General features: G+C 44.0%; 1 protein-coding gene across 1 annotated transcript in view; it reads left to right on the top strand.

Annotated features, from left to right (window-relative positions):
* The window catches only part of LOC134457549 (kelch domain-containing protein 8B-like), a 150,963-nt gene extending 129,332 nt beyond the window's left edge, over positions 1-21,631 (top strand). Inside the window, exons 3-4 of the mRNA XM_063209557.1 lie at positions 2,771-2,860; positions 21,315-21,631. Of these exons, the coding sequence (XP_063065627.1) occupies positions 2,771-2,782 (12 nt within the window). The 3' untranslated portion in view covers positions 2,783-2,860; positions 21,315-21,631. The remainder of the gene's footprint in view (positions 1-2,770; positions 2,861-21,314) is intronic.
* Positions 21,632-23,319: the final 1,688 nt, after the last annotated feature.

Here is a 23,319-nt window from a genome sequence, read left to right on the forward strand (position 1 = left end):
ATATGGCTGCAGCCTAGGGACCCCCAACCTGCCAGGGGGGGCCTGATTGGCCAAAAGTGACAAGAATTGTGACCAAAAAAAATCATGTCCTCATGTTGAGTACAGTTGGTAGACAGCTCGTAATTATGACAATGTCTATGTACATTCTTCTGTGTGAAATTTGCCCTCTGGGGGGCCCACAGCAAACTGTAGCCTAGGGGCCCTAGGCCATCTTAATCTGGCCCTGGCTGGCTGGGGGTCAATATGCTATCTAACTGGCCACAGAACACCTGCGAGGAGGACAGCTGATTTAGAGAGCTCCTAAGACGAGAACTCCTGCCTGCCTGCCTCATTACAAGTCTTCAATGGCTGCAAGGAAACGTGGCGGCAGTGTGAGGGATGGAGGAAAGAGGTGAAGAGGAATCTGCTAGGAGGGGAGAGAGGGGTGATATGTGGCTGTGTGTTATACTGGCCTGGCTGGGGTCAATATGTTATCTAGCCAGCCACAGAACACCTGGTAGGAGGAGAGCTGATTCATGAGGCTCCTAAAGCCTGAAGCCACCTGCCTGCCTGCCACACAACAAGTCTTTAGGTCACCAATGCCTGTGAAGAAACGTGGCGGGAGTGTGAGAGATGGAAAAAAAAGTGTTGGAGGGGTGTGAGGGGTGATGTGTGGCTGTGTGTTATACTGGCCTGGCTATCTAGGCGGCCACAGAATACCTGGGAGGAGGGGGGCTGATTCCTTTAGACGAGAAGCCACCTGCCTGCCACATTACCGGTGAGGAGATGTGGAGAGAGTGTGAGAGATGGAGGAAAGAGGTGAAGAGGAAATCTGCTGGAGGGGAGTGCAGGTGCTATGTGTGCTATGCTAGCCTGGCTGGGGTCAATATGTTATCTAGCCGGCCGCATAACACCTGGTAGGAGGAGAGCTGATTCATGAAGCTCCTAAGACCTGAAGCCACCTCCCTGCCACATTACAAGTCTTCAATGGCTGTGAGGAAACGTGGGGGGAGTGTGAGGGATGCAAAAAAAATGAGTGTGAGGGGTGATATGTGGCTGTGTGCTGTGTGGCTCCGTGTTATACTGGCCTGGCGGGGTCAATATGCTATCTAGACAGCCACAGAACTAGCCTGGCTCTCGCGAGACCCCTAGTGCTTCGTGCATCTTCGTTACACTGCGCGAGAGTCAGGTTACCACAGAACACCTGCGAGGAGGAGAGATGATTCCTTTAGACGAGAAGCCAGCTGCCTGCCACATTACAGGTGAGGAGATGTGGAGAGTGTGAGAGATGGAAGAAAGAGGTGAACAGAAAATCTGCTGGAGGGGAGTGCAGGTGCTATGTGTGCTATGCTAGCCTGGCTGGGGTCAATATGCTATCTAGCCGGCCACAGAACACCTGGTAGGAGGAGAGCTGATTCATGAGGCTCCTAAGACCTGAAGCCACCTGCCTGCCTGCCACACAACATGTCTTTAGGTTACCAATGCCTGTGAAGAAACGTGGCGGGAGTGTGATGGGGAAAAAGTGTTGGAGGGGTGTGAAGGGAGATATGTGGCTGTGTGTTACGTATACTGGCCTGGCGGGGTCAATATGCCATCTAGCCAGCCACAGAACACCTGCGAGGAGGAGAGATGATTCCTTAGACGAGAAGCCAGCTGGCTGCCACATTACAAGTCCTCAATGGGGAGACGTGGAGGAAGTGTGAGGGATGGATGAAAGAGGTGAAGAGGAAATCTGTTGGAGGGGTGGCATGACTTTGTGTTATGCTGGTCTGGCGTGGGGGCAATACACTATCTATCTAGCCGGCCACACAACACCTGGTAGGAGGAGAGCGGGGAGAGAGGAAGAGAAATATGGATGGGAAAATGGATGGGAAAAGGATGAAAAACAGACCATAGCAGAAAAGACGACAGGTTAAAAAATGATTTTGATATGATTGAAGCTGTATAGAGAGGACAACTAAGAATGAGAGACAGGATTCACAGTGAAACGTCCTGTGAGGTGACAGTTTTAGCTCGTTATATGAATAATGACTTCGAGAGTTATCTTGCATGTTACCAATGACCTATCAGATGTGAAATGCTGTCATGCCATAAGGGTCTGCATCAGATTTAACCCAGGAGCAATTTTCTATAGTGTAATAATAATTTTGAAATGGACTCAGTTATTTCAGAAAATCACATCTGTTTTTCTGCAGCATTTTACTGTGTCAAGATTGTATCTGTCTCTGCTGTAGATATATTCAATGTGTAGCCAATCAAACTAGATGCAGGCTCCCGTGTGTGTTTGTGTGTGTGTGCATGTACGTGCGTGCATGCGTGCGTGTGTGTGTGAGCCTCTACCACCTCCTGTGTGAGATGTCGTGTCCAGATATCTCTGGTTATCAGCAGCGCTTTAGCACACAGACAAGGCTTACGTGTATATACACAGACCAGGCTTATACACAGACTGCGCTGGACTATACACACAGACGAGGCTCATACACAGACTGCGCTGGACTATACTGCTGATATCCATCTCTCTGTCACCCTAGTTTAGAGCCACACACACACACACACACACACACACACACACACACACACACACACACACACACACACACACACACACACACACACACACACACACACACACACACACACACACACACACAAAGGAGCCTTCAGGTCTCTCCTTCAGTTCAGATTTTCTGTGTGTGTGTGTGTGTGTGTGTGTGTGTGTGTGTGTGTGTGTGTGTGTGTGTGTGTGTGTGTGTGTGTGTGTGTGTGTGTGTGTGTGTGTGTGTGTCACCAGGTGTTTGGATGAAGACCACAAGAAGTTCCCGCATGAGGGAGAAGCGCGCCGACTTTGTGGCCGGGTCATCGTTGCAAGGAGTTTTGGTAAGTACCCGAGAGAGAACTCACACACACACGCACACACACATGGTTACACTTTCATTTGCATGTGCATCATCTGTGATGCCAAACCCATCAGTCACACCACAGAACACACACACACACACCACCCCATCTGGCCATTACCAAAACTTTTTAATAACTTTTGTGTTACACTTTTATATTATCTCTTTGATTTTATGTTTTCTGATCATTTTCATGTCTATGGTGCCGGCCAAAGTCTACTGCATGCAAGAGCAACCTACCGTATGAATATATTCCACAATGAACCTCGTGTCTTTCATGAGCTATTTTCCATCAACAAATATCTGTGTATGACAAAGAGGATTCTGAAGAGTTTGGCCACATTCTCAGTATCCACCTCCATCCACCACCCACTTCAGCTCTACCCTGGTCCTTGACTTCTCAACACCTACTTGACTTCACTGCTTTATCTCAAAACTCACTCTGCCAAAATCACACACACTCCTCTTCACTCCAAAATCCTCAGAGCAAATATTGATATCAGTGCTACAACAAGTGTCGGTACTCACAGTGTGATGATAATTTATTTTGTTCATTAAGTTAAAGTGCATATTGTTCTTGCCAGTAAATTAGAGTGTGTACCAGTGCCTATCTCGGCAGTGTGAACTACTGTTTTTATTCATTTCATATACGCAAGTGCATACTGTATCCCGAATAAATTGCCATCTGCTACTCTTGTACTCTTGGTGTGGCTCAGACTAGCTTGGTTGATGTATAGGTCTCGTGTCTCAGCTTAAACACATCCACTTAGAATGATGAAGGCGTTCTAGAATGTTCTGTTCAACAACGGAAATGATTCCACTCCATCATCTTGTCATCAGCATAGCCATCGCTGCCCTCCCTCCTGTCACTCTGACATGCTGCCATTTTGGCTCAGCGTTGGGGAGTGACATGGACCAGACGTCACCAGTCACAGCGAGACAACCAGACAGCCCTTTCTTTCTGTGTCACACAAGTGTATGAAATTTGGGGTAATTAAATGTGTCATTTTCCAGCCTCGTGGCTTGTGAAAGAGGACAATACATACAGTAGAGCAAGGCATCACAAATGATGGTTGTTATATCTGTGCTTTGTGTAACTGTGCAGTGATGAATTATGTGTGAACGAGACAGTGTGAGTGGGCGAGATAGCATATTGGAGGGGTAACAAAAAAAACACGAGCAAGCAAGGAGAGAAAGAAATGATAGACAATCTGAGTAAGATAAATGAAAGGAAAATGTGAGGGAAAGAGAGATTGGGAAAAAATGTGAATTAAAGACAGCTGTTGACACACACACACACACACACGCACACACGCACACACACACACACACACACACACACACACACACACACACACACACACACACACACACACACACACACACACACACACACACACACACACACACACACACACACACACGCATGCACCTTACCAAAACACATTTTCTTCATCTGCGGGAACATTGCTGCCAGAACGTGATGGCTTGCTACATGTCTCTTTTGCCTGTTGAGTGGTGAAATACTACGGATTTGCAGGCAGCACAAAAGCCAAGCTGAGCAGCATCACAGGGCTTTTATTCAGCGTGAAGCGCACAGCACACGTCTCTTTATTATTCATGGGTCCTGCTGGATGGATGTGGAGCTGACAAAGACTTCTATTTTGAAAATACACAAGAGAGGTGACAAAGACTCCTATTTTGAAAAGACACAAGAGATGTGGAGCTGACAAAGACTTCTATTTTGAAAAGACACAAGAGATCCTCATACATGTTTCACTCCCCCACCTCAACACAAGAAATCTTCATGCATGTTTCACTTCTTAACCTCACGCCTCCATTTTTTCTCTCCTCCTCTCTTCCCACTCCTTCCTCTTTCTTCTATATTGCCCACTAGTTTTGTTTTACATTACAGCGGGTCAGCTCACTTGCTGTTAGCTGATTTCATCCTCCACCTCCTCCACACTCATTTATGCCAAATGTAATGGACTAACAATTTGCACCAACATATTCAAGATAATTGCAGCTGCAATTAAAACAGCTGTCATCAGGCTTCAGCTCAGTAAATCGCTATATTTGCTTAATGTTTTAAACTGACGATCGAGGAACTTTTCTGAATATTTTCATGACTCTGATGACTACGGCAGTGATTTCCGCTCTGATTCAGAAAGCACTGTGAATGTTACAAACATTGTGAACATACAGCAAATATTCGAAGCCTTGGCAGTGTATGTTGGAAATACTAGGTAATCTTGCAACTCTCTTGGACATGGGAAGTGGTGAGTGAGGGGATGAAGGAGAGAGAGAGAGAGAGAGAGAGAGAGATAGAGAGAGAGAGAGCGAGAGAGGTTATAAAATGGCTCATTCAGCCATGTACTAGCAAAATGATCCCACTCAGATGGCCAAGCTGTAACTTCACATTTATACAGTAGGCCTATATATTATATGTTTTTTTCTGCTTGATTTTTCAACAACAAAACGGTTGACGGCAGATTGAAATGAACAAAGACAAGACAGCAAGATAAGCAGATGTGTGTAAAAAGCGTACAGTAGTGTGTGTCAGGCAGGCGTGCGGGGGGACGACGACAAAGGGGTCACTTGTCCCAGGCCCAGAGAGAGAGGGGGCTCATAATTGGATCCTCATTACATGGTATTGATTGGGCTTGGGGCCCTTTCAGATGTCTTTGTCCAGGACCCAGCCAAAGCTGTCAGTAGCCCTGCCTCTGCATGTGGGTGAGGGAACATCAAAGACTCGTGCACAGCAAGATGCGCTTCCTAAGATGCCTCATCTCACCAAGACACCAGGCAGACAGCCACAGGTGTTTTGCTACAGATTAGACTCCTCTCCAGGGTGGGTGCCTGTCACCACAACAAGCAAGCCCCAATCTGTCACCAGAAACCGTCATCCCATTGATGTATATATATACGCCAGTGTGTCATCGGTGTGTCATCCCCAGAAATATAGCACACAATGACAGCTAGGCCAACCCCCCACTCGCCCAGCACTCCCCAATCACAACTGACCAACCAAACAACTGATGAACAATAGGCTACAGTATTATCCCCACACAGTGGTATACATTTTGCTGTGCTAATTGGACACTTAGAAACTAGAACCGACTTCATTTAGAATAGAGTTCAATGTGACTCTTAGTGTTAATTTAACACTGCAACATTTACTCTGTATGTATTCATGTATGTATATACTGTATGTCTCTCTGTCTGTCTGTCTGTCTCTCCGTCCGTTCATTTATCAGTGCCTCATATTGGGTCGCTATGGTAACCAGAACCAGTGAACGGTGGGTAACGTGATGACAGAGGATTGGGGGCAGGAGAGAGAGAGAGAGAGAGAGAGAGAGAGAGAGAGAGAGAGAGAGAGAGAGAGAGAGAGAGAGAGGGACATCAGGGTAAATACACTCCCACCTCCCGTGGACCCATGCTGTACCTGTGCTGTTGACCTTGCAGGGATGTTCAAAAAGCCTTTGACCTGGACTTCCGGCGGCGCCATGGAGAGATATACAGCAAGGGTGAAGAGCTCTGACCTCGCTTGAAAATAACTTTAAAATTATCCAGTCATTGTCCAACGAAAGTCAGTTTTAATAACGTAGAAAAGTGTACTATATGCCATAATTGCAAACGTATGATGAGCAAACATTCAAAACCGAAACCAAATCCTGCTCCACCGACTACAAGGAACACGATTGCCAAGAAGCTAGCTGCAATGGCGTCTCCTGCTAACCGTCTCTCCCAAGAAGAACGAATCTCAATGTCGCAACTGGTTCAAGAACTGTCGAAACAACGTACCAGCATAAAAGAGGACATTTCCAGTCTCATCCAACAAGCTGTCGGCCCTTTACATGCCTCCGTTAACGCTTTGCGAGAGACAGTGGATGGTTTTCAAACGCGCCTGACCGATGCAGAAACTTTAGCTGGTGATAATTTTGAGAAAATCACCGAAGTGGAGCAAACCATTCAGTCCCTGCGCAAGCAAAACGCAGCCCTTCTCGATCGGATTGAAGACCTGGAAAACCGTTCACGTCGATCCAACTTGAGAATCGTAAATGTACCAGAGGGCAGCGAAGGTGATGGAGATACTGTGACATTTATGTCTGAAATGCTGATGGAAATTACAGGCGGCAAAGTTTTCAACTCAGCCCCAGCCTTGGATAGAGCGCATCGAGTAGGGAAGAAACCGACAACAGCTGGCCAAAATCCACGGACATTTTTGATATGCTTTCACCGCTTTCAAGATAAGGAACGTCTCCTACACTTTGCAACACAGAACGCCATGGAATACAAGGACGCCACTGTACGGATTTACTCTGACTACAGCAACAGTTTGTCTCAGAGGAGGGCGGACTTCAACAGCATCAAGCACTCACTCTACCTGAGAGGGATTAAGTTCCGACTCCGGTATCCAGCCAAGCTGCGCGTATTCTTCGAAGGGGAAACCCTGAACTTTGGCACGCCAGAGGAGGCAAAGGCATTCTACGACCGTCGGGTGGCGCCAGGTATCTTAGAATAACAGTGCCAGTGCATTGTAACATGATGCGGGGATTCAGTGATCTGCTTGAACTTTACTTATAGCCAACCTGACATAGCCTACTTCCCAGGCAGTGAATACTGAGTTAATTATCACATTCATTGCTACCTATTAGCCTACTCGAATGGTGTCTGTGCTCAGAACCATTTTGCTGTAATGACGCGCGTGCCTACTCAGTGACTATAATTTGTGAGGCTACAACGGTCTGTAACAACACGCCTATTCGGCTTGTCTGCTTACGCAGGGTTTTTTTGTTTATTTGTTTTCTCTCACACTTTTTCTTTCTCTCTTCACTACAATGGTTGTGAACCTTAAATGACTTTTGTTTATAATGAACACTCTTTATGTCCACTTCAATACGTTTCAATGACAGTAAAGGGTCATTCTCTTCACGGACGGTTTAGAATGCATCGGACGACTGTATTATTAGGAGGGAGCCTGCAGTCTGTCGCTGTTCAGTTGACAGACATAGGTTGTGTGTGTTGTTTGTTTGGGATAGAGGGGCTGTTTTTAGGGACCTGGGGGGATATTTTTTTGTTTTTTTGAAGGGGGGTTACACACTGCCAACATGTTTCCATTTACATATGACCTCAAAAGCAAAAAAGCGCTTCATTCCATTATGAGCACGTCTCGTCACCACTCTATTTTGTTAAAAAAAAATTCTGAATATGTCTGATGGTAATAATGCACGTAATGTCGGGTTTGATGTGGGCTCGTCACCAGTACAATTTTCAAGCTGGAATGTTTAACCAGTCGGCTAAAGAAAAGAGGAGGTGGAACAGGGATCCTTATCAACAAGCATTGGAGCTATGCCCCCCTGCTGCCTGCCAACAACTACAGCTGCCTGGAATACCATGCCATCAAAGTCACAGCCCCAATCAAGGTGTCTGTACTTGTGATCTACCGTCCTCCAGGAACACTGGGCGACTTTATTGACGAATTGGATACGCTGATCTCCTCCATCACGGACCTAGGCGGCCCCCTACTGGTCCTCGGCGACTTCAACATACACCTAGATAAGCCATACGCCACAGACTTCAAGGCCCTGATGAACTCATTTGACATTCAACTAGCCAGCTGCCCCCCGACACACAAGAGTGGTAACCAGCTCGACCTGATCATGACTAAGGACTGCCAAGCGGACAACATCAAGGTAACACCAATGCATGTTTCAGACCATTTTTTCCTCCATTTCACCACCTCCCTACCCAACCCTACACACACCCCCCTCCCTTGGTCACATATAGGCGGAATCTACGCAACCTGTCACGCACTACCTTCGCATCAGTGGTGGCAGATGCCTTGCCCTCAGCAAGCGTTCTCTCCTCACTCGATGTTGACACTGCTACGGATTCGCTCAGCTCCACACTGACCTCTTGTCTCGACAACCTGTGCCCACTAGTCACTAAACCTGCAAGACCTTCACAACCGCGACCATGGCTGACTGAGACCATCCGGGCTCTACGTACCACCCTCAGAGCAGCGGAAAGGAAATGGCGCAAAACCCGCAACCCATCTGACCTAGAAAAACTTAAATCTCTACTAGCCTCCTTCTCCGCCTCTGTAACAGCTGCCAAAACGACCTACTACAACGACAAGATCAGCAACACTACAGACCCACGTAAGTTGTTTTCTACATTCAAGTCACTGCTCAACCCTCCCCCCCCTCCTGCGCCCTCAGACCTGAAACCAGACAACTTTGCCACCTTCTTCACGGAAAAGACGGCAAATATTAGCAAGCAATTCTGTGAGCCGAGCTCCCGCCCAGAAGACACCCCCGTGGGAAACACGCCGACTCCTGCAACACTTAAAGAATTCACTCTGCTCTCTGAAGAAGACGTTTCCAAACTCATCACAAGAAGCCGTCCCACTACCTGCCTACTGGACCCAGTGCCCACGAACCTTCTTCAAGACATTGCCCAAACAGTGGTCCCAGCAATCACATCCATCATGAACTCCTCACTCTCCTCCGGCACTGTCCCCTCCGCCTTCAAACAAGCAAGGGTGACACCACTGCTGAAGAAGCCTACACTGAACCCTGCTCATGTCGAAAACTACAGACCTGTCTCACTGCTTCCCTTCCTATCCAAGACGCTAGAAAGGGCAGTTGCAAAGCAGGTCACCAACTTCCTAAACCAGAACGGATTACTGGACCCAAAACAATCTGGTTTCAGAAGCGGACATTCAACTGAAACTGCGTTACTCTCAGTGACTGAAGCTCTAAGGACTGCAAGAACGGAAGGACTATCCTCGGTCCTCATCCTACTAGACCTGTCTGCAGCCTTTGACACAGTCAACCACAAGATCCTCCTGAGGATACTCACAGCCATGGGAATCACAGGCGTTGTCCACTCATGGTTCAACTCCTACCTCTCTGGACGCACCTTCAGTGTGTCATGGCAAGGGAAGCTGTCTACGACTCACACCCTCTCCACAGGCGTACCCCAAGGATCAGTGCTGGGACCCCTTCTGTTTGCAATATACACCTCCTCCCTGGGATGTGTCATTCAAACACATGGGTTCTCCTACCACTGCTATGCTGATGACACCCAGATGTACCTGTCGTTCCGTCCAGATGACACCACGGTTTCGGAACGCATCTCTGCCTGCCTCACCGATTTGTCAACATGGATGAAGGACCACCACCTACAGCTGAACCTGGCCAAGACAGAGCTCCTGGTGATCCCAGCTAAAGAGTCGCTCAGTCATAACATCAACCTCAAGATAGGCTCCACCATCGTGACCCCAAACAAAGTCGCCAAAAACCTTGGCGTCATGATTGATGATGAGCTGTCATGCTCCAACTACATCGACTCAGTCACCCGGACCTGTCGATTCCAGATGTCCAACGTACGGAATATCAGACCTGTGCTGACACAATATTCTACACAACGACTGGTGCAGGCCACTGTCCTGTCCCGCGTTGACTACTGCAACTCACTCATGACAGGCCTACCTGCTTGTGCGCTAAAACCTCTGCAGATGATCCAGAATGCGGCGGCACGGTTGATATTCAATCAACCCAAAAGGACCCATGTTACTCCTCTATTTATTGAGTTGCACTGGTTACCGATCGCCGCCCGGATCAAGCACAAGGCATTGACCCTTGCCTACAAAACCATCACAGGAACGGCCCCAGCTTATCTGAAGGACCTACTAACGCCCTATGTTACTGGAAGAGAACTGCGCTCATCCAGCACAAGCCGTCTGGCTCTGCCATCCAGTCGCTCTAGGTACTCCCAGTCAAGATTGTTCTCCGTTGTGGTACCCAAGTGGTGGAACGGTCTCCCAGAGGCAGCAAGACTAAGCACATCTCTTGCAGCCTTCAAGAAACAACTGAAGACCTTCCTCTTTCGAGAGAATCTACTAGACTAATGCTTGAACTGGCCTTGCCCCAGGGCAGACTCCTGACATGATGTTTAGTTTAGTTAGTTTGTGTGTGTGTACTCGTTATTTACTCTTTAATAAAAAAATAAAAATAAAAAAAAAACTAACCCCTCTGCAACTGCACTTGTTGTTCTGTATATCTCCTGTGCACATTGTATTTGCTTGTGATGTTGGCTTGAATATGTCCTCTTTTGAAAGTCGCTTTGGTTATAAAGCGTCTGCCAAATGCAATATAATGTAATGTAATGTAATGTTAAGGGGCTCAATGGACCAATTAAAAGGGCACGTGTTTTTTCTCATTTAAAGAAGCTAAAGGTGGACATAGTATTTTTGCAAGAGACCCACCTCATAACTGCAGATCAGATTAGGCTGAAGAAGAATTGGGTTGGGCAAAGTTTCCACTCCAGCTACAACACTAAATCTCGAGGGGTATCAATATTAATCCATAAAAAAATTGTATTCACTTCATCCAAAATAATCTCTGATCCTCAAGGTCGATATATTATAGTATCAGGTTCTCTCTTTAACACTCCTACTGTCCTTGTAAATGTATACGCTCCTAACTGGGATGACAGCAGCTTTATTACTAAACTAATATCCCTCATACCAGATCTGGACACACACAAGCTGATCCTGGCTGGCGATATGAACACAGTAGTTGACCCAAAAATGGACCGCTCATGTCCCAGAACCCTTACTCGATCTAAAATGTCCCAAGTCCTTTCTGATTTTATATGTAGGATTGGTTGTGTGGACCCATGGAGATTCTTGTACCCACTGAAAAAAGATTTTTCCTTCTATTCTCACGTACACCATACATACAGTAGGATTGACTATTTTTTTATTGACAAAACACTACTTCCTGCGGTTGAAAAAGCAGAGTATATGGCCATTGTTGAGTCAGACCATGCACCTGTCATCCTTGATCTCACATTTTCACAAAATCTTGCGCCGCATAACACCTGGAGATTGAATACTGCCCTATTGGCTGATGACCATTTTTGTAAGCGCATTTCAGGGGCAATAGACGAATTCTTATCATTTAACAGAACAGACTGCATTTCCCCATCCACTCTGTGGGAAACACTAAAGGTGGTTATAAGAGGCGAGATAATTTCATATTCCACATCAGCAGTGTTGTGGGTAACGCGTTACAAAGTAACGCGTTACAGTAGTGTAACTACTTTTTTCGTAAAATAGTAGTGTAACGCGTTACTACTGGGAAATTAGGTAACGTAACGCCGTTCTTTGTTAAATATGGCAAAACGTTACTTTTCCGATCGGTGCGATTTGACTGTGACACCTTAGGTTCAGCCCCGCATTAATCTCTCCATCTGTAGCTCATAGAGGCTCCAGTATCTCTTGAGTCTTGACACTGGAGCCTCTATGCTGCCCTTCCAAAAAAAAAAAATCTGTGGAGAGGAGACACACACAATTCGCGCGCACTTAGAACCTTTCTAGAATCTCAGGCGGGCAGGCACGAGGCAGTCAGACGCACACCGGGAAGAGAGAGCGCATTGAAGAAGCGTGCCGTGCCCCGCCCCCTCAGGCAGTTTCTCCCTCTTTGTGTCAGTCTCTGCAGGCTCCTGACAGAAGCACCTACGACGCTGGTATTAGAGGTTGTGAGGTAGACTACAAGGGAAGGACTGTATCAGAGCCTGTAAATAAATTATTCACAAAGTTCTCTATGCATCGTTTTTGAAAGTAATGGTCCACATTTGATTGCAAACAGTGTGTTAGGACTTCGAATTGGTTTAGCAGTAGCTGTAGCTAGTTGCTAACACAAATGAAGGCAAACTGTGTTTGAACTCTGCTGGCAGCTAACTATTGGTAGCCTATTAAAAACGAATTGCTTAATAAACTTTTCACACTTTTAAACAGTCCCCAAATAGTTCGTTTGGAATGCAAAGACCCTCATAAGACTGCAAACAAAGTTATGTTTCAGGAAGAAGGATGTTGGCAAATGACAACGCAGCAGCAATTAGGCTTCATATTCTTTGGCAGCAGTCTCAATTTAATCGGAATGGCAAGGTTGATGATGGCGATTTCATTCTCAGCCGTTTTGTTTATAGGATGATTGTTGATGGTGGCGATTTCGTTTGCGCCATCAGAGTTGATAATTCTGTTGGTAAAAGCTACCTTTTCATATTGTGTTGTAGTAGTTGCCTTGATAGAAGTGTGTAGGGATTCTGCCTAAACTCGATTGACGAATGTAACGCAAAAGTAACGAGTAACGCATAAAGTTACTTTCCACAAGGGGTAACTAAGTAAAGTAAGGCACTACTTTTTTGAATAGGTAACGAGTAACGAGCACACACTACTTTTAAAAAGTAACTTCCCCATCACTGCTCATCACGCAATAAAGAAAGGAAGAAAAAGGAGCAAGAACTTATTTCAGCCATTAAAAAAATAGACAACCAATACGCTGCATCCCCAACACCTGAATTAAACAAAATTAGAATTGAACTGAAAACTCAATATGACTTATCATTGGAAAAAACTGAAAAACACCTACTATGGTCCAAAGGTCATTACTACGAACATGGTGATAAGGCTGGCCGCCTTTTGGCCTATCAATTAAAATGTAGAGCAGCCTCACGTCTGATCCCACAAATTCGCAAATCTTCACAAGTCTTATCTGTAGACCCACAGGAAATAAATAACACCTTTAAAGAATATTACTCACATTTGTATACATCCACATTCCCACGTGACACCTCACCCATGAACAAGTTTTTGGATACCATTGACTTCCCCTCTCTAGACGACGCTGCCAGAGATGACTTAGACAGCCCTTTACAATTACAGGAAGTCATTGACGCAGTTAAGAGCATGCAGAGCAGCAAAACTCCAGGGCCTGATGGCTATCCTGTAGAATTTTATAAAAAAATTAGTAAACAACTTGTTCCGATTCTATTAGAAATGTTTAATAATTCCTTAACACAAAAACATCTTCCACAGACTCTTACCGAAGCCTCCATTTCACTCATTCTAAAACCAGGTAAAGACCCACTTGAGTGTGGTTCCTATCGACCCATCTCTCTTTTAAATACAGATGTGAAGATATTAGCTAAACTCCTTGCGCTTAGATTAGACAAGGTCATATCTCCTATTATTTCAATGCACCAAACTGGTTTTATGAGAAACCGACACTCTTTTATAAATATCAGGAAACTGCTTAATGTTGTCCACTCCCCTGCGTCCAGGGAGGTGCCAGGGGTGGTTGTCTCACTGGACGCAGAGAAGGCGTTTGACAGGACAGAAATGCCTTACCTATTTGCAGTAATGGAAAAGTTTGGCTTTGGTACCACATTTACCTCTTGGGTACGACTGTTATATACCTCTCCTAGAGCGTCAGTGGTGACGAACAGAGTGGCTTCTCAATGTTTTCCTTTGTCAAGGGGTACACGACAAGGTTGTCCCCTAAGCCCTCTGTTGTTTGCTCTGGCAATAGAGCCCTTGTCAATTAAGCTAAAGTCTTCTACTGATATACATGGCATCCATAGGCTAGGAACTGAGCGCAAGGTATCTCTTTATGCTGACGACCTGTTGTTGTACATTTCAGACCCAGTCAAGTGTGTTCCTTCTATTTTGAATACTTTAAAAGAGTTTGGTGTATTCTCTGGGTACAAATTAAACCTAAGCAAAAGTGAATGTTTTCCTGTAAATACTTTGGCACTTCAACTTTCAGACAGCGAACTTCCTTTCCATACATCAAAATCAGGCTTTAAATATCTTGGTATTAATATCACCCGTTCTTTCTCAGACCTTTACAACAAAAACTTCACCTCTCTTGTCAATAATTTAGAATCTGATATTAAAAGATGGTCTACACTCCAGCTGTCACTTGCAGGTAGAGTTAACTGCTTAAAAATGAATGTGCTTCCTAGACTCTTATATTTGTTTCAATGTCTCCCTGTCTTCCTTCCTAAATCTTTTTTTCAATCATTGAACAGGGTACTCTCTTCATTTGTATGGGACAGTAAAAACCCCAGAATTCGCAGGAATCTTTTAGAAAGACCCAGACATGTAGGTGGGCTAGCACTTCCAAACCTGAAATATTTTTATTGGGCATGTAACATACAAAAGGTTATATGCTGGTTTCAGACCCCAACCACAGATTGGTGCCAAGACGAGGCAAATTCATGTCTATCCACCTCACTGATTGCTTTGATAACATCTAAATTACCATTTCCACCCTCAAAGTTCACGTCCAGTCCTGTAGTAATCTCAACTCTCAAAATATGGGCACAGTTTAGAAAACATTTTAAACTTACAGAGTTCTCCCTGTATAGCCCAATTTGTAAAAACCACCTCTTTCCTGCAGCTCTACTAGACCACACATTTAGTGAATGGCAAAGAAAAGGTTTGTCTAAATGTTGTGATTTCTATATAGATGGTGTTTTTGGTAGTCTTGCTGAAATAAGTGATAAAGGTCAACTACAACGTTCAGATAATTTTAGATACCTCCAAGTAAGACACTTCATTCGGTCACTAAGCCCAACTTTCCCCCATTTGCCTGAGGATTCAGGACTGGAGAAAGTCCTTAAGGTCAATATGCAACACAAGGGCCAAATCTCATCCATCTATCATTTCATTTCCTCCCTTCAGGGTGTAACACTAGACAAACTTCGAAATGACTTGGTAGAAGAACTGGGGACAGAAATTTCAGATACCGTCTGGGAATATGCTCAAAATAAAGTCAATGGCACATTATCTTGTGCATGCTTGAGCCTAATACAATTTAAAGTTCTGCACAGGACATATTACACCAAACTCAAATTATCCAAAATATATCCAAACATGGAAGATAGGTGTGAGCGCTGTAATTCGCCTGCAGCTGGCATGACCCACACATTTTGGTCCTGCTCGAAACTTGTAGAGTTTTGGTCTGGTGTTTGCGAAACATTGAATGACGCTTTTGGTACTAATGTACAGCCCACTGCAGAACTTGCCATTTTTGGAGTAGTGGATCCTGAGCTTCCATTAACAACCACTCAGGAAAATGCTTTCGCTTTTGGCTCCCTGTTGGCCCGAAGGAGGTTAGTTTTAAAGTGGAAATCTCCCCACCCACCAAAAGCATCCACTTGGCTCAGTGACTTAATGCTCTTCCTAAAATTAGAAAAAATTAAATATTTCAGCAGGGGGTCAATAAAGACATTTCATAAACTTTGGGATCCACTGATTTCATACTTTGGAACCCTCACCACTCTCCCTTAAGATATCATATTGCGGCCCGGCATATGTGCATTTTTTGTTGTTGTTATTACTCTTTTTCTTTTGTTCCTCACTTTTATACATTACATGTATACATGTACATATTTGTCTGTATAATTGTCAACATATGCACTGTATGTGTACATGGGTATACTTATATTGTGCTGAGACATGTTAACCAGAAACGAGACGTGCTGTGTTTTGTTTTGTTTTCCATATTTTATGTATTTTTATGTATATATTACTCTCCTTTCATTTCATAATAAGACAGTGTGTATGGGTGGGTAGGGTGGGTTTGGGTGGGACTGGGGTCCTTGTTTGAAAAAGAAGAAAAAAGAAGGCTGTGTCACAATGTATACCCTGTATTACAAAACTTTCCTTCAATAAAATTTTACTTAAAAAAAAAAAAAAAGCCTTTGACCTGTCAGAGTAATTTGTGCAATGGTGGATAGATCACATGCCTGTGTCTAGCAAGGTTGCGCAACAGATGAAATCTCACCACTGGTGCAGATAAAGACATCAAATCATCTTTATCATCATCATTCATCAAATCATCTTTATTTGCGTTGGTTGTTTGGTTGCTAGCTTGTTTGTCTTCGTCTCTGGGTCTTGCACTGATGTCAACATAAAAGGATTTGTCACTTGTTGCCATCTCGGCTAATAATGGAACGAGCGCTGGAAAGGCAGGCACTGAGTGAAAAGTACCAACAAATCTGATTTGACCTATTGTATATGTGGTTATATAAGTGTCCCTTAAAGTGCCTGTAATCTCAACATACTTTAGGGGTGGTTGAAATAATGGTTCATTCAAAATGTACTATGCTATATATCCTACAGAAAATGCCTATAAACCTACACACCCCCATCATTCACAGCCAAGCCTTACATAAAATACACTACACAGTTTCAGCTCTGGACTCATACTGCAGTGTATATCCCTTATTGTTATGTTGTTTTCTTTCGTGTCCATTTTGTTTCTATCTTGTTTATTTTTATCCCCCTCGTTATTTCCTGTTTGGCTTGCCTCCCCAGTAGGTGAACAGTAATAGGTGTGCAAGGTAGACACATCATTTGTTTATTCACACTATAATCACAGCTGCTGGTGCTCTTTGTGTGTGTGTGTGTGTGTGTGTGTGTGTGTGTGTGTGTGTGTGTGTGTGTGTGTGTGTGTGTGTGTGTTAGCTGTGAGGGCTCCCTAATGAGGTGGCTGAGCAGCGGTCCCAGAGACTCCCAGCACACCTGCATAACACACACACACACACACACACACGTGTGTGTGTGTATGTGTGTGTGTGTGTGTGTGTGTGTGTGTGTGTGTGTGTGTTGGCTTGATTAACCGCTTGTTATTAAAGCCGTGCACAGTGGGGGAAAACTGAAATAAAACGATAAACAATATCAGTTGTCAGCCAGACCCTCTGCACACCTCCCCAGTCCACACACGACTATCATGGCATTCTCATGTGTGTGATGGCTTACATGTGAGTTTCAATTGCTTCATTCAGTCCCTCCAGGAAATCGCGATGTTGCGATCGCGTCGTTTTTCGCAACTTCAATGAATTCCCGCGAATTCTGCGCGAGAGCGCAACTTTAACCAATCACAGCGATTTCCCGCAACTTTGAACACTTTGAACCAATCCATGTTGCGCTGACTTCACTGACGTCGACAAACTTCCTTTCAAAAAGGATAATACAATAAAAAAAACACAATAAAAAAAGTAACCTAGCAATCAGTCCCAGCACTTTACTATGCATGTACAAAGTTGTCGGTGAGGGGGAAAAAACTAATAAATACGAATGTAGGAAACGCCATGTTCTCATTGCGCGTCTGCTCGCATGGTCATAGGAGGGAAAATGTATGCCTAGTCTGGCATAGGCCTAACCAATAGGCCTACATTTTTAAAAGGTGCTAGGCCTACATAAATATGTAATTAACACTTCATGACAGTCATCTACATTACGCCAAGTATACCCAGGTGAAAAACCCATATACTTAAAGTGTACTTTTTTTGACCGTACTTAGTACAAAGTGTACTATTTTCGGCGATTTAAAGTCCGCTTCATTGCACTATTAGTGCACTGAAGCACTACTAAAGCAGTACTTCAGCACACTTGCAGCACACTGAGGATGCTAAATTGGCACCGCTTTTGGACAACTTTAAGTGCACTACAAGCATACTTTTGAAAGTATGCTCCAAACACGCTTTTCATGCATTCGTATGGCATTAATAGTGTGCTTGAGTACACTTCTATAGCATTTTATTGTTACTAGAAGTACAATAAAAGTATATTAACTTCATGCTTCTTTGGACTACATTGGAACATTTTAAGTCTGTAAAAAGTATATCATATTAAGTATTGTAAATATATAACAGGTATGCTTGAAGTATATTTACAGTACACTCCCAAGTACAACGAATAATATAAATGTAATACTACAATCCATGCTGGTCCTCAGAGCTTGTACATTACACACAGCCACATGTCACAGTAGTGATACAGTATGCATGCCTAGCACGACTGACATTTACAATCATTGCATTGTTACAGAGATTTCAGATACACATTTCACTTTATTTCATTCTTGCTCCACCTTCCTGCAGTTGATCATTTGAATTGATCACTAATAGTGACCCTTGATTCTTTGTTTGCACAACTAGTTCCAACTTACCTCTCACCATGATATCATGGGAAGTGTGAGCCTATATATACCAGAACATATACGTGACCATCATAATGACGGTGGGAACATGGCAATTTTTTTGTGTACCACTTTAACATTTTAAAACTCCTACAATAAACGCAGAATATAACAATGAGTAATATTTTCATGCAAACCAAAGATATTCCTTAGAGGTAAATGGCTTTCTGTTTGAGAAATTTAGCTCCAAGAAGTGCATTGCATGATGGTACATGTATGATGGTGCATGATGGGTAATGAACTTTGTGTAAGCACACTTTCAATATATTTGGGTGAAGTACAATCATGGTGCACTTAGAAAAAGTGTACTTGCAATATGTTAAAGCGATTTACTTTAAAGCGCACTATAGAAAATCACACTTCGAAGACATTTGGGTGAAGTGTAATCATATTGCACTTTAAAAAAGTACAATTGCAATATGTTTTAAAAAAATACACTTTTAGTAAGTTCACTATTAGAACACTATTAGTATATTCCTCTAAATACACTTTAGCCAAACATCTTCGAAGTACACTTGAAGTACGGTTCGCTAAGTGTACTTTCTTTGAGAGCAACTTAATTACATCTAATTTTAAGTACACTTTAAATAAGCATATTGTAAGCATACTTTTTCTTAGCACAAAAAGCACGAGTGCACTTTTAACATGCTAAGTAGGCCTACACTTCAGTCATGCTTTTATTGTACTAAATTGAACCACTTTTTCACCTGGGTAGGGCTCCTACAACAAGATGTGTTTTTTTTTTCTAAAGCGGTCCACCTGCTGGACCACTTTGGTGTTTGACTTGTGCGCATACAGAAGGCAACATTTTCCCTCCGAATTGAGATACGCAAATGCCTTGTCCACGACAAAGGAGTAATTTCCATCCTTCATTGTGAATGCTGCATGCATGCCTGGCCGATATATAGGCCTAGGCCTAATCTCTTTTGCGCAAATTGGGCTATGGCTGGATACGAGCACTTGGTGACCGTGGTGACCGTGTCGTCAAATCACTTTCGTTTAACCTGGCGCGGTCAAACGAGCAAGGGACACTGAACATGAATAAAACCAGAGCAGACACGTTGGAAAGCTGTGGGAGTAAGTCTCTGTCTCTCCCTCTCCTTCTCTCTTCCTTGCGCGATTGACGGTATTGATTGACAGCTGAGATCTCCGTTCTGCAGGCGACGTGGTATTTTATAGATAACAATCTCGTCGTCTTTTATATTCACAAGAGCACCAAAATTAATATAATTTCTGAGCATTATTCAGCAAGCACCCTTCACAACAGGAAATCTGTGAACTCCATCCTCCTTACATTGAATGATCATCAGCCGTTAATTTAAAGCCGGCTGACGGCGCGGGAGAACAAAAAAAAAACCTAGGCCTATGCCTTCTTTCGAAAGCGACCCCTCCCTCTGCTTTTATTTGTGTTGCTTTTGACAAGCTTGAAAATTAAACGCCGACACAGGCAGGCTATGTGTAGCAGACGACTCACATTAACCAGGATTTCAGTCACAAGAGTTCCTGTCACGCACCCTCTTCAACTGGGTGGACATGCCTAGTTAATTATGTATCCACTGTTTAAGTCAGGAATGGATATCGACATGATACGAAGTTTGTATGCTTACAATTTGAAACGGTGATGACATTTAAAACAGAGTCAAACGGCCATAAACAGCATTGTAATGAAGGGTGTCGTAATGGCAGCATGAAAGAGATTGAACTTTTCACGACGACATTCTGGCTAAAAACTCGCCCTGGCCGCTTATCTGCTTTGCTTAAGGATCAAAATTATAATATAAAAATGGAAATAATATAAAAACACCAGAGGACTGGAATGTGGCAGTGTCCTTTAGGCCTACTTTCAAGCGTGGGGAAACACATTAAAAATCGCAACAAAAATCGCACCTTTCACTTCATGCCGCAACAAAATCGCAACAACACAGTAAGAAGCTCCGCAACTTTTATCGCGATTTTCTGGAAATCCTTGTGCACCATCTGGCAATTCCGACCGCGATTTTTTGAGAAAATGCCCGCGATTTCCTGGTGGGACTGTTTNTTGCTGTGTACAAGCACAATGACTAAAGCAATGTCACTTGTGAACTGGGCCGTCACTGCCGGAGTGCGGTGCACATGGTCAAAGTGGCCGGTTGGTCTCCCAATTGGGCCATATTCAGTTTGTTGAAATGTATTATTATTTTTTTTAATTCACGTCAATCCGCGTTAGAAGACAAGTACTGTTAGGGCCTTTTCACACCAGAATGGCCACTGTCAGCAGGACGGAAGCACTTTTTACCAGCGGCGGCACGAGAGACGTAGCGGTAGCGGCACGGGAGACGTCCCGTTGAAATGAATGGCAAAGTGGCAAAGTGGGGGGGGATTTTGAACAGGACAGGCCGCGCATGCCGACACGGTCAGTGTGAAAGGCTGAATAGCACACAACGGCCGAGACTTGGCAGAAAGACCACCGTCTTCTCGCTACTGCCACGCCACGCTCCGATGTGAAACTGGCCTTAACAGGAACTGTTAGACATTTGGGACAACACAATGTGAGGTTTTGACTTTAAGTTACCGGTGATTTGACTTGTGCTTTTTATTCTTGTTCCCCAGGTAGTGGACGGTGTAACGAGCTAATCAGAGCTCCGACCATGCGAAGAGGAGGTGGAAGGATGCGGGACCCCTCCCCAGCCCCCACTGCTCATGTCAGACAAGCTTCTCAATTCTTAAGGGCGTAACGCAAAGAAAAAAAAAAGTTTTTCCAATTCCTGAAAAATTGATGGAAAAAAATAGAAAAAAAGAAAGCACTTAGTGGTCCGTGGAATTCTACCTTATTTTTGCTATGGATATTTGACATATAAACCTTTACATAAATCTTACCAAAAATGTTTCTTCTCATCTAAGACTATTGACATTCAGTATTGATCATTGACATTTCTTTTTTAAAGGAAAATAACAGTTTTGTAGGTTTTTAACCAATGTTACGAAAAAACAAGGCGTCACGTCAACCACCCATACACACAATGTCATCGGGAACCCAGTTCTGGGGGCTCCCCATCTCCCTGGGCCCGGGACAGCTGACCCATTTGTACCCCCCGTCAGCAGACCTGCAGCCACACGCTGGCAAGAGTGTGCATGATGACAGAGCCAGACAAACTAGGCAGCGTTGAGTATTTCAGTCCGAGCCTTTTGAGCAGTGTGGAGGAAGATGTGCTGTGACAAGGCACCACGACCCCCTTTCATCTTTAGTGTCCTGGACTCAAAGGTTTTTCACAATGAAGCACAAACTAAATAGATAAAAAAGTAAAAGTGATCCATTCCCTCCTTCCAAAACCAAAAACAGACAATACATACAGTACAGTATTTCGGAACGGCAAAACACTTTTAAGGATCAAAAGCTGGAAACAAAAACTAACCAAAAAAAATCTGACTCAATAGGAACTAAATAGGAATAGGAACTAAAGGCCTGTGGGCTGCGTGCATGCATATAACGACACCCACACCCACCAAACACCACCCTAAGTGTGCTTGCACATGCGCCTGTTTGTGTGTGTGTGTGTGTGTGTGTGTGTGTGTGTGTGTGTGTGTGTGTGTGTGTGTGTGTGTGTGTGTGTGTGTGTGTGTGTGTGTGTGTGTGTGTGTGTGTGTGTGTGTGTGTGTGTATTCCCTTTCCCAGTCCAATTTAACATATTAGCTGAATAAAATGCTCATTTGTCAGTCAGTTTGCCAGTAAGCCTCTTGTGTCCATGCCTGGATCAAAGACATCTTTACAGTCTGGACAGGCAAAGCAAGCCTGCTGTCTTTACATGTAAACATTTATAATGATGCTCGCTAGGAAACCCAGTCGGCTGTTGTCTGTCTGTTGCCAGATATCTTATGGTGTGTGTACAGTATGCGTGACTGGCATTTCAATTGGGATGCAGCAACATTGCATTACATCAATTCTGCTGTATAGTGTGAGTGTGGTGGGTTATATTGGATTCTGCAGTGGGTTTCTTAGATGTTCCTCTGTACTGCATCTGTATGAGCAAAGAGGGAACATTTACATTGTTCCAGAAATAAATATGGCTGGGTTCAAAAGGTCGAATCGCGATCCAATATCGATTCACGTTCGAAAAGTGTGATATCGATTCACAACTTTGCGGATCGATTTTTTTTTTTTGCCGATGGTTATAGGTGCTATTTTCTCAACCACATCCTGTACCTTTCTTCCACACTCATGGTGACTACATGCACAAATACACACAGCCTGTTATTTAAGTAAATAGTGCCAGTGTTTTCCCACCTTTCTCTCTCATACCAAGTTTCCCCACTTCTTTCTCTCATACCAAGGTTTTATGTGTGTGTGAGTATCATAGGCTGAGATATTTAGGTTTTTATAGCCGGTCTTAGAATTTTAGGCATAAATGGGTTAAAGTGACAACCCAGCAATACAGAAGATCGATATTGAATTCAATCGAATCGGATCGTGGATCGAATTGGATCGTGACCTTCTGGATGGGAATCGAATCGATCCAGGAAATTTGGATTGATTCCCACGCCTAGAAATAAAGTTTTTATATATTGGAGAGTGAGTTTGTTGCTTCACCTGCTGGTTTCCCACCTGCTGAGGGCCCCTTTGG

The sequence above is a fragment of the Engraulis encrasicolus genome, chromosome 10, assembly GCF_034702125.1.
Source record: "Engraulis encrasicolus isolate BLACKSEA-1 chromosome 10, IST_EnEncr_1.0, whole genome shotgun sequence".
Classification (NCBI taxonomy): domain Eukaryota; kingdom Metazoa; phylum Chordata; class Actinopteri; order Clupeiformes; family Engraulidae; genus Engraulis; species Engraulis encrasicolus.